At 39.9% G+C, this 12229-nt stretch overlaps 1 protein-coding gene across 1 annotated transcript in view; it reads right to left on the bottom strand.

The window, feature by feature from the left end:
* Positions 1 to 12229, bottom strand: part of WARS2 (tryptophanyl tRNA synthetase 2, mitochondrial) — an 87251-nt gene that overhangs the window by 12362 nt on the left and 62660 nt on the right. The window contains exons 3-4 of the mRNA XM_006184288.3: positions 11848 to 11928; positions 8933 to 9018 (exon numbers count right to left, since the gene is read on the bottom strand). Of these exons, the coding sequence (XP_006184350.1) occupies positions 8933 to 9018; positions 11848 to 11928 (167 nt within the window). The remainder of the gene's footprint in view (positions 1 to 8932; positions 9019 to 11847; positions 11929 to 12229) is intronic.

Below are 12229 nucleotides of genomic sequence, written 5' to 3'. Positions count from 1 at the left end.
CTTACATGATACCATATCATTTTTTACTTGGAATGATTAAAAAAAGACTCAAAAATATAATTTTGAAGAGTGAGAAACATATACAAGTGGACAATGTCCAGACATTACATGACCAGAAAACTCTCACCCAGAATCTCTGGAGCACCGTCTCTACAGCAAGGGGCCCAGCACAGTCAAGACTTGGTCAATGACTGCCAACATCCCAATTCTGCGTCCAAGCTCTGTGCAACCAGAGAGAGTCAAATATGCTTCCCAAACCAACCACATATGATGCCCCACCTCTAGTCAAGCCTCTCCACGACCCTGCCTGCCTTCGAGTCTGCAGAACACAGAGTGACAGTGGCTGGCTCTCCTGCTCTGGCAAACTCTGAATAAATAGCCTGTTTGTTCTCAGGTGGGAGGTATTTGTTTAAAGATGATCACTATCAGAATTAAAAACAGAAAGCACATCTTCCAAGTCGATGGAAGAGATAAAAGCAAAGAAAACACCATCTATATAGCAAAAGGCAGAAAACACATAATGATGTGGAAAAATATGACCAAAAAAACCCCAGGATGTAAATTTTTTCGAAAATACGTATAATGTGTATTCATATATAGGAGGGGCCACAGTGGTTTGAGTGAGGGGCTCTGGTGTCAGGTAGTTCTAGGGCCAGAGTCCTGCTATGTCACTCATCCGTTGGTGCTCCTGGGCAAGTTATTTAACCTAAATCTGTTTTTTTTTTTTTTTTTTGATTAATAATAGTCCATACTTAGGGGGTTTCTTTAGGAGTGAGTATAATAATGCATGCAACACTTGCAGTTTGGGGCCTGGAAGAAAGTATGCAAACAAAGAGTGTTAGCCTCAGAAACTGGTTTGGAGGAAGTGCACCAATATGTTAGTAAGAATGGAAACAGTAGCTAATAGTTAATAATAGTTAATAGCTAACAATACACTGAAACAAAACTGTAAGAGACCACTGACTCTCCCACTACTAGATCCTATCAAGACAGAAAAAGCAATCGTGTATCTGGGAAAGTACTGTAATTCAAATGTTTAGGGCAGGGAGCTGGATCTACTGAACAGACTGCTCCTCTGTTCTACCAGAATGTTCCTTCCTTAACTCCTGCCCAATAGTGCCTTTATTTCAGGTCTAAGCTTAAATGTCACCTCTTCGGAGAAGCCTTCCCTAACTATACTCTCCAAAGTTGGCTCTGCCCTCTTATTCTTTTTCCCCAGTATCTTATTTATTTTCTTTATAGTATTAATCCAAGTCTAATTATTTTATTTCACTTGTTTGTTTAATTGTATGTTGTTTTCTCTCCTGCTAGCAAACAGGCTTTTTGAAAGCCTGTCTTGTTTTTCAATCTATTTCCAACACCTGGTAGAGCTGCCTGGTAGGTAGGAGGCGCTCAATAAATATTTATTCAATAAACAAAATGATCTTAAGAGGGAGTAACTTTAGTCTATACAGGTTTATACCAGGAGAAAAATGATAATAAAATCAGCTCATGATCAGACTGTTTAAATCACAGCTCCACCAGCTACTATTGAGTTACTAGCCAACTTTCTTCCAGTTTCTGAGCCTCCATTTCCTCTTTAAAGTGAGGATAACGATGGTGCTTACCTCATACTCTTGTTTCCAAGATTAAATGAGCAAACCAGCATAGTACTCGACAGCAAGAACTCAGCAAGCACTGGCTAGTCACATAATATGTATTCATTACTATCTGACACCATAAAGGACAAAATGGTAAAAGATACTATTAGGGACCCCTTGGTGTGAGGTACATTGTGACTTTTTTCAAACCAGGACCATTTTCACTTTCTGACAGCTGATTCACACCACAAACATAAATATCAACATATAATCCCAGGGACAGTCACAGATCTGGGCAGCAATCCTGATTTGGGTAGAATACATATTTCAGACTGACAGGTCACATATCTGATTGGGTAATCCCCAAATATAAATGGTATGCTATAGGAATTCTGAGGATTCTTTTAATTTAAGGAAAGCAGAGAGAATAATGAAGAAAAAGACAAAAATCCAGAGACCATGACAAAGGATCAGGATGTAGTTTCTCTTCTAAGGTCAGTGAATGACTAGGAAATTCTACAACACGGTTGTTAGGCCACGTATAGTGCTTTCTTCCACTGCAGCCTGGAGCCGAAAGTCACTGGCTCAGTGAGTGGTGAAAACAAGAATGTTCCTTTTTATGTTTCCCATCAGTGTCCACAACCCTGTACACGTTCCTCTTGGAGGTGTACATGCACATGTCCCATCCTTCTAAATTCCTCTTCTTTGACTGGACTTTGCACTCCCATCTTGTAATTACAGTGAGGCTGACCTGCAGAGGTCAGCTTGACTCCCCTAAACCAAATTAGCCAACAGGGCAGGTTAAAAAGCAACTACAGTAGCCCATAGGAAATCACAATGGACTGCAACCAACACAGAAAAAACAATTACCATAATCAATACACTTTAAGCACATCAAAATGAATATTTCCACATGTCAAAATGGTTCCAGATTCACAAAGCAACCAAACTAAACAGAAAACACATTTAGTTTTCATAATGACTCTGCATGTGTCTCTGCCTTATGTCGGAGCCTTGCCTCTTTTCTTACAATTCTGTGAGGTTTGGCTTTCAAAAAAAAAAAAAAAAGGATTAAAAAATTTTAATTTTTTTCACCTGGACCTATTGTTCCACTTGGCTTTTTCATCTGATTTCAGTTTGTTTGTTTCTAGCCTTTCCTCGCTCTGCTCCTGCTGCTCCTTTCACCTCCTATAATTTATCTTGGCCCTTACTTCTCATCCATTAAGTTTACACTTCACATTAATTCAGCCTGTCTTTGATTCTGCTCACTTATGGGGCTTATTCTCTTCATATTTTCAACCTCCCTCCTCATAGTCTTCCTTTCACTTCAAATAATTTAGTGCTTTTCTTTTAAAATTTATACTCTCCATAATGATATCCATATTAATATTCTTCTCTCTCCCCCCATTTTTTTTTTCTTTTTCACTTATCCTGACAGCACTTTCTTAGACACAACATAAAACAAGTCTTTCATAATTCTGATTGTTATAACTTCTGTCACATAATAATGCGTCTGATCTTCTTTGGTGACTAAACCGTTTTTCTTTTGCTTAGTTCCTAGTTACATCTACGTTTCCTTAGGATCCACTCCTCCCCTCTGGCAGGATTAGTGTCCAGATGAATAATTATTGCCTACATATATCTGCTCACAGAGATCTATTCTCTTACTTTTCCCCCCTACTTTTTTGGCTGTGTTTGTGCATTTTCAGTGCTGCTGCCTTTAACCATCCTGACTGGGAAAGGAGTTCGGTGCTGTTTTTCCTTTTGTAAAGGATTACTTAACCACCACTGGTTGCTTGTTGGGTATACTGTAATGATTCCTCAACTTAGCAATTATTTATGAAGACCTATGATGTGCAAGGCCTCGTGCCAGTACTGTGAGAGATATAAACAAGACTTTGTCTTCTAGGGAGTTAAGTCTTCCAGGAGGAGAGAACACCAATTGAAGTTATAAATTCTTCTGGCTGGTCCTCTTAAGAGTATTCCCTATCTCGGTGAATGGCAACACCATCTATCCAGTCGCACAAGTCAGAAACCTGGGGTCGTCCCTGACAGCTCTTTCTCAGACACATCCAATCCATTATAAAGTCTTATCCATGTTAACCCCCAACATCTCTTAAATCTCTCCATTCTCGAAAAAGATTATGAAAATGAATATATGTATATATAGGCATGACTGGGACATTATGCTGTATGCCAGAAATGGACACACTGTAACTGACTATACTTTAGGAAAAAAAGATGTATACACTAAAACTATAATGAAATATCAACGGGAAAGCTTCTAGAAAAACAAAAAAAGCTTAAAATTATGAGAGATCTTTTCAAATTTGATGTGCAAGTAGACAAAAAATATATAAGAAGACCATAATCCAAAAAAAAAAAAAAAAAGATTTCTCCATTCTCTTCATCTTCACTGCCACCATCATGGTCTAAGTAGATTAGTGGAAGAGCCTTTTAATAGACTGCCTCCACTGCTCTTGTCCCTCAACAACTCATTCTGTCTTTTAATCAGCCCTTTTTTAAAAGTACAAATCGAATCATTTCACTCTGTCCTTAAAAGTGTACAAAATGCTTCCTCTTGCTTTTTGGAGTGTGTACTGGACTGTCTGTTGACCCCTCAGCACCGTTCTCTCCCTTCTACGCTGTTCCTTGATCTTCAGGGGCTAGCAGCCTTAAGCTACATTTCTAAGACTACCTTCCAGTAGGGTTCTGGTTTAGCGTAGGCACTTGCCCAGTAGCTCACAAGTGAAAGACAAAGAAGAAATTATTGCTTTGGCAGTTGCAAGTAAGTATGTGGACATCAGCACTGAAATGAGGATTGGCCAGCAGCTCTCAGGATCTCATAAAAATTTAGGACAGTCTGGCCTCACAGAGAAAAAATGTAATTCAAGAACTGGAAGTCTCCAAAGCAGCTTTGGGAACCATTATCTCAGCTGTCCTCAATGGCAGTGGCCTGATCCTCAAACATTATGGCGACTCAGCTCCTCTCTGGAATTACCAAGTCTTAAGTTTCTGACCAGGCATCTTCCTCTCCATACTCTTCACTTTGGTTGGTTTTGGCTCTGCTTGCTCATAGCTCCTTGAGGACTCTGTTTCCACGTTTTCCTATGTCATTTCAGCTTTTGCTTTCACTACCTTCTTATCCTCTTCCCATGTTTCCCTCTTCAGGTTCTTGAGAAAGAGAAACCAATTAGCCCAGAAAAGCACTCTCATCTCTGTTTGAGCAGACTTAGTGGTACCTCTCTAAAACTTCATTTATCTGTAAAATGGGAGTAATGCCACTTAACTATCTTATAGAGCTGTTGTGAGAATCTGAATAGATACCGTGTATGTAGCAGCTAGTATGACACCTAACAAACAAGGCTCACCACATGTGAATTCCTTCTTCCCGTTCCCTCAAGTCCATGCATAGTGCCTTTTTCTGGATTAGTGGCATTATAGGTATTTAACAAGTATTTGCTACATATTAATAAAAGCTATGTGCATGTTTCTGTATATATCTATATATATACAGAGAGAGAGAAATATTTATTTAATATATATCAAGCTATTTGAAATTAGATATTTAGAAAAATAACACAGATGCAAAATAAAAACTATAAACACTAGTTATTTGGGGGTATTTTGTCTCTCTTCAAATACTTGCTATTTTATTATACTCTCAAGCTTAGGATGGTTTCAGCTGGCCATTCCTGGGTTCCTTACCAAGTTCTGCCCGAACAATTACATAAATCGTTCACACACTTATCTGGAAGGCTCCTCTTCCATTCCCTTCCCTCATGTTTGTTCTCCAGCCCACCAGGTACCACTCATTCTAATGCTGATTTTGACAAAAGCAAACATGAAATCTATACTTGCCCTGCACATCAACATTTTGTGAAGAACTCACATAGATTTGCTGGTGGGAGAAAATGTAAATTTTTTTGTATCCATCTATCTACTTTTCGTTTGTGTATTTATTTATACTTATAATGTATATATTCACAGACATTCTAAAGATGAACTTCTTCAAAATCCAGAAATATCTGAAACAAAACCAAACAAAAAATACCCCCAAGTGCTTGAGCTCTGTTATAGGGAAAACAGTGGTGCCGGCTAAAAACCAGACCTGGGTTTCAGTTCTGCTTCTGCTACTTATTATGGAGCAATTAGGAATCTCTAAACTTGGAAGGAAGCATGATAAGACAGAAGAGAAATGTATGTTAGCAGAATAAATGCTGTCATAAACAGAGCTGGTTTTACTGTACTTGTCTGCAGGCTTTGCAGTGGTCCAAATGACACACATGCCCAGGAAATGTGGGATATATGTGATGTGGCCATGGCACCCCTGGGTACCCTCAAAGGAAGATGGCAGGAGAAAAGAGCCCAAAGGAACAGAGTCTATGAGCTGGAGCATCTGTGGCTGGCAGCAGGAGGTCTGGCCTAAGACTAGATAGGAGGGAAATTCAGGGCATTCCTCCTAAGAAAAGGAGCTTGCAGGTACCAGCTCCACATCTATGGTCTAATTATGGCGTTAGAGGTAGATAGTTTCTGGGCTAGGGTAGGAGACAGTCATCTTGAATATAGATAATTACCTAGTTTGATAGAAAAAGACTTTTATCTGTTTGTTTTACCAAGTTATATGCAAAATGCAAGACTCCTGATGGAGACAGATAAAAATCTGCCACCAAAATCCTCCTTTCGGAAAATAGGAAAAGAAAAGCATCTAATGGCATTCTTTACTAAGAATATTCTAACCACCAAGTAGATCAGTAAGAGTCAAAGAAGGAATATTTATAGTTTGGGAATTTTTTTGCTACCAGGACTGGGCTGGGGGTAACTGAGGTGAAAAAGAACTGCTTATCCTTGGAAGCCTGAACTAACTGTGAGAACCCACTGGTGTGGGACAGCACGAGGCAGACAGGAAGCCATCAGGAAGCTCTTGGTGTTTACTTGCCACCTGTGAGATAACAAGTGTTTCACGTAAGGAAAGAGGACACTGACAATCTCAGGCTTGGCTGGAGAAAAGGTGGACTGTATGACAGATTGGAGGATCTTAAGGAACTATTTTTGCCATTGTCAGTCTTGTAAGATGTTGCTTGTACTGTACTTGTATTAAGTATATACTAGGTAATATCAATTCATACATAATTCGTTTAATAACCCCCTGAGCTATGTCCCATTAACCCACTTTACAGATGAAAGAAACTGTAGTATTTTATCATTCTGCCAGTTGTATTTTGGGCAATCGATAAAAACAAATTCATCATCACTTTAGCATATACGATCATGTATCGCTCTGGTTGCTCATGTGATGATCTTGCCTCCTAACAGAACAACTGGCTCCTTCAGGAAGGTGAGCACTGGCCTCAGGAGACCATAATCATGCTCTGAGGCTCCCCTGTCCACGGTCTGACTGCACTGCTTTGGGCAAATTGCTTAACCTCACTAGGACGTATTTGTAAAGCAAGGGAATTGAAGAAGAGGCCCTTTAAAGTTTCTTCCCACTCTGTGCCCCATGGCTCACCAAGAGGGCAATCATTCTTGTTCAAGTTTACTCTTTTACACAGCCTTGAGCTCTTGAACTGTTAAAGAAATCTACTGTGCTCGTGTGCTTCCAAACCCTGATGCTGAAAAATCGCAGCCTTTGGCTTTATGAAGAAGTAGCCATTGAAAACGAAATTAGACGTAAGATTGAGATCGTCAAAGACATCATCATCATCGATCATAGTCAAGTGACAGACATCGTTTTAATCCTTTAACAAGGATTTTTCTCATCTTTACGGGTGACAAAATCAAGGTTGTTTATGGAATCTTTCTAAGTAAACATGTTACCTCACTAGGATATATGTCTTTAGACCCTTATTAAACTTTCATTTGCTACTCCTGGAGAAAAGTATTCTAGAGTTCCCAGGCTAAGTCAAAAGTTACTCACTGTACATAATAAATGCTATCAAGAGTCCAGCATTCAAGTTAACACAACAAACAGACACATACTCCCAACATACAAGTTTGGATCAGAATTAAAGACAGCCTGCATGTACTCATGGAAATTCATTATGTGGAAAGTTCAGCAGCTGCTCTGGTTGTTTCCATCATAACGGCACAAGGGCTCTGGGGTCGTGTCACGGGGTATGTATACTGTCATCTCCATGCTATTATCATATTTACATGCAGAGAATTCTACATTTCCCATGGAAGAATCACTTTAATGAGGTCAAGACCTTAAGGGTAAGGGGTAAGAAGACTCACAGAGTTTCTCTCTTTCCTCAGAAGCTTTCACAGTGGCGAGGCTTGGCTATGAGTGCACACTAATGAGGAGGCTTTATCTTCTAGAAGGCCAAGTGGGGCCCGAGGAGGGTGATGCGGGGATAGCAGGGAAGAGCTGGGAAAGCAGTGGGGTCAGAAGCCCTGGCCAGCACTGCAGAGAGGACAGGCATTGGCATCCTCTGATTGTAGTTTTGAGACCTGTAAGTGGCAGTAGTAGTTGACATATTGATTACGTGGCCAAGAAAAGTGAGGGTACCTTGTATCATGTTGAAAGACTTGCTCTCAACCTGCAGGTCCCAATACAGTAGCTACTCGCCACAGGCAGCTATTTAAATTTAAATTCATTAAAATTAAATAAAAGTTAAAATTCAGTTCCTCTGTTAACATTTCAAGTGTTCAATAGCCTCATGTGGCTAGTGGCTACGGTCTTAATAAATGCAGATACAGAACATTTCCATAGTCGCAGCAAGTTCTGTTGGATAGCATTGCTTGAAAGTCTAGATTATATGAGAAATAAACACAAAAATAATTTTTTAAACACATTTTTTTTAAATGGAGGTACAGGGGATTGAACCCAGGACCTCATCCATGCTAGGCATACACTCTACCACTGAGTTATACCCTCCCCGCTAAAACCCTTGAAGTGTAATTATTACTGGGGGAGGATATCTTCCATAGTGGTTAAGAACACAGACTCTGTACCCAAACTTTCTAGACTCAAATCTTGGGTCCAAGCCTTGCTAGCACATGACCTTGGGCAAGTTACTGACCACTCGGTGCCTTAGTTTCCACATCTGTAAAATGGGGATGATAACGGTATAAGTTTTATAAGGTGGTTGTGAAGATTAAATGGGTTAATGTATGTAAAGCACTTACAACTTTTTCCAACACATAGCCAGTGCTATTTAAGTGTTAGCTCCTAACACTATTAGTTTAAACACTGAAACATACTCTATCATTTGGTATTATTAACTGGGGAATAGATGCCTGATCCTTTCTACACCCCTCATTCCCCGTGAACCAAATCTTCTTGAGCTAGGTGAAACATTCTCTTGTCAGCACGAAGCACATCTACGACCAGGGTGAGCCCTGCCCCTTACTTGTACAGCAGAATGTCGGCTGCCTGGAGCACTGGGTATGTGAGCAGGCCCACTGTTCCGCTGTGCTTCTCCGTGGCAGTCTTTGCCTGTGTGGGTGAAAAGAGAGGAGGGAAACAAATCCAACATGAACCTAATTCTAATGTGAAATTAAGAAACCTTTAAAGCAAAGGGTGATCTGAAGCCACCTGTAACAACATTCTATCTCAGTTCCTTTTAGCAGCTCCAGCCATCTTCCAGCTGGTTTGTCCTTATGCTCCAGGTTTTGGTGGGAATAAGGTGAACCTACTTCCCCTGGAAACGATCCTGCACTGTCACTATTTCTTTTTCATTTTATTAAAGTAAGAGCATAAGGTCTTCTAGGCTCCGAATCAAATAAATTCCAGATTTCACAGGGGAGGTCAGAAAATACCATGAAATTAAATTTCTATAAATTAACATTAGCTAACATCAAATGTCCTACTGTTTGCCTGTGGAAACGTCCTGAAAAGTCTCACACTGTGCTATTGACAAAACTATAATATTCCTTTAAAATTGCATTAAACAAAAAACAGTAACAACAAAAATCCCCAAATCATGTCATTAAAAAGTGAAACTAAGAGATATTGTCATCAGACCAATCCTAATGATCTGTCTTGATCTTCGGGTGTTAAAGCAGTGGGAGTAAAGAGATTTCAGTAAACAACAGACTAGAATAGCTCCTTAACAGGGAAGCTGGTGGGAACCCTAGAGGTGGTTATTGGAAATACCTGATAGCCGGTGAGCAGTGGGTGCTGACTGTGAACTAACAGTCCGCACAGGCTGAGTACGAGCCTGTGTGACTCTGACCCCCTTGCTGCAGACAGTCTGGCTTTTTGAGTAGAGCTACTTATTAGCAGGGACTGTTATGTGCAGACTGGTAACTGCTAAGACCCAGGTATATTGTCTCTTATGTATGAAATGATAAATGGACATTTTGATGTATAGGTAAGTTTTATTTGCTTAGTTAATATGAATCACTTCCCTGAAATCCAAGGATTTCTGAATGAACCGAACAACTGAATTTATAAACTTGCACCCTTTCAAGGACCAAGCGCGTGTGCTCACCACTCGGGCTTCCCCAACCAAAATGCAGACACACCCTCTGGGGCTGGGGCTGAAAACAACAGCTTCTCTCTTTAACCATCTTAATGTTCCATAATTTAGTTACAAGCTTCTGGTTACTTCAAGTAGTTTCTAGCTCACAGCACTACTAATGCTATATAGACCACTTATAGGAAATTTCAAAGTCTGAATATACAGTTCCTTCAGAATCTCTCCTCATTACAGTGTCCATGATAAAGGCCAGTTTGCAATGATCACTGGGTAATTATAATTAAAGGTTAATTTGGGAATGAGTGAATCCAATTTTTAAAAAGTGCTAATGCATTGGATTTATAGTCTTTTAATATTAGAATACTGGATCTTGAAGCTACAAAGGAAGGGGAGAGATTTAGGGAGCACTAACATTTATTGGGTGCCTATTATGTGCCCCAGATGCCTCCCATCTGTGTGATCTCACCGATCCTCCAAATAACCCTGACCCCAGCAGCCCTGACCCCACCCTTCCACCCCACTGTTCTGCCCCTCACTGTCCCAATCAAAACCCAGCTAGGGGTTCTTAGATCTTCCCATAGAACTGGAGCCTTTCCCTCCTAAAACTTTTCACACTTTGATGGCTTGTTTAATTGTCTGTTCCCATACAGACTACAAGCCTCATGAAAGGGGCTGCGTCCATCCTTCTTGGTGACTGCTGTACCTCCAGCACCCGGCATGGTGAGACTAGCAGAAGGCATCACCAGTATTTGTTAATGAAGGAAGAACCACAGAAGGCAGTATAACATACTCTAGGATAAGGCTGGCTTTGAAATCCATGTTTTACCCACAAATAGGAAATCAACAGACCCGTGGGAAGGATTCCCCAGAATATTAGTGTATTCACTAGTCATGTGTTATCAGGAGGCCCTCAGAAATTATTTTAAAGGGCAGCATTTCCCATTAAATCAGTTCTTATAAAAGGATTTCAGCATTCAACCTAGCGTTATAATATTATGATAGAATGGGAAAGTCTTACCCAAACTATGGTAGATTACATTACAAAATTTTGTTTCCAACTCCTGGCAGGTAATGATTCTGCCCCATCACCAGTACCTCTTATTTGGGCACTGCCACTTTAAAGCTGTTTCTTCCTGCAGCATACTTGAAGGCTTCTGAACCAGCTTTTGAGGAAATCAATGGCCCAGAATATACGCTGGAAAGAAGCTTAATGCTGAAATTAGAGTTGATACAGCTGAAGGCTACTTACCCTCAAGTTATCCAGTTGCAAAAATATATGGAAGTAAAGTACTATGAATTATCCAATTTATATTTCTCAGTTGACCTTAGAAAAAGAACAGGCTTAATTTTTCTGTGGGTTTGAACTGTTGCCTGGACTCAACTTGGTTAAATGTTAAACAAAACATGTTGTCTTGTCTCCCCACAATGGAAACATTCCTGCCTTACTGCCAGTTACTTGTAGTGGAGGCAACTCCAGAGTCCAGTAATCCAGAAATGGTGATTGTTCATTAGAATGCGGTACATTCAAAGTCATTATTACCAAGTCTACTCAAAGGTCACTCTAAGTGAACCATACACAGATAAAATCAAATAATTAAAAAGCTGGATATTTTTATCCAGTTTTTTCAGTTGGAAGGGATCTTGGAAAACCCTTTTACTTTCGGTTTCATACCCTGAGGCTGCAAGGTTAAAGATCCTGGTCTAGCCAATGGAGAGTAGCGGGTCAGGGAGGACAGTAAACTCAGGATTTCCAGAGCCCAATGCAAAAACAAACAGAGGGGAAAAAACAGCTGCAATGGAGACTGAACTTCTTTCTGTTTATTAATCAGATCACTGGCATTTACCTTCCACTGGTGTAAATGTTGTAATCGAGGTAGTCTGACCATGCAGGTAAGGATCCAACTTAACTGTGTGTGTTCAGACACCTGAAGAAATAATACAGAACATTAACAAAGGTGGTCAATATTTTCTTGCATAGAAGGTAAAACTAAACAGACAAGTATTATCTTAAATGGCTGAAAATATTCCAGATTTGAGTAATTAAAAAAATGACAGGTGAAGGAAGCTAATTCATAATGCACAGAATTTTAGATGAAGAAGACATCTTCAAAACTAAACAATAAAACCCAATTACTAGTCTAGTATTTAAATCCTCGTCACAACATCCTTAGCAAGCAGCTGACCAGACACTGCTTTAACATCTTCAGTGAGAGGGTTTCATTTTAT

Source organism: Camelus ferus, chromosome 9 (genome assembly GCF_009834535.1).
Source record: "Camelus ferus isolate YT-003-E chromosome 9, BCGSAC_Cfer_1.0, whole genome shotgun sequence".
Taxonomy (NCBI): Eukaryota; Metazoa; Chordata; class Mammalia; order Artiodactyla; family Camelidae; genus Camelus; species Camelus ferus.
This window is presented reverse-complemented; position numbering and strand designations above follow the sequence as displayed.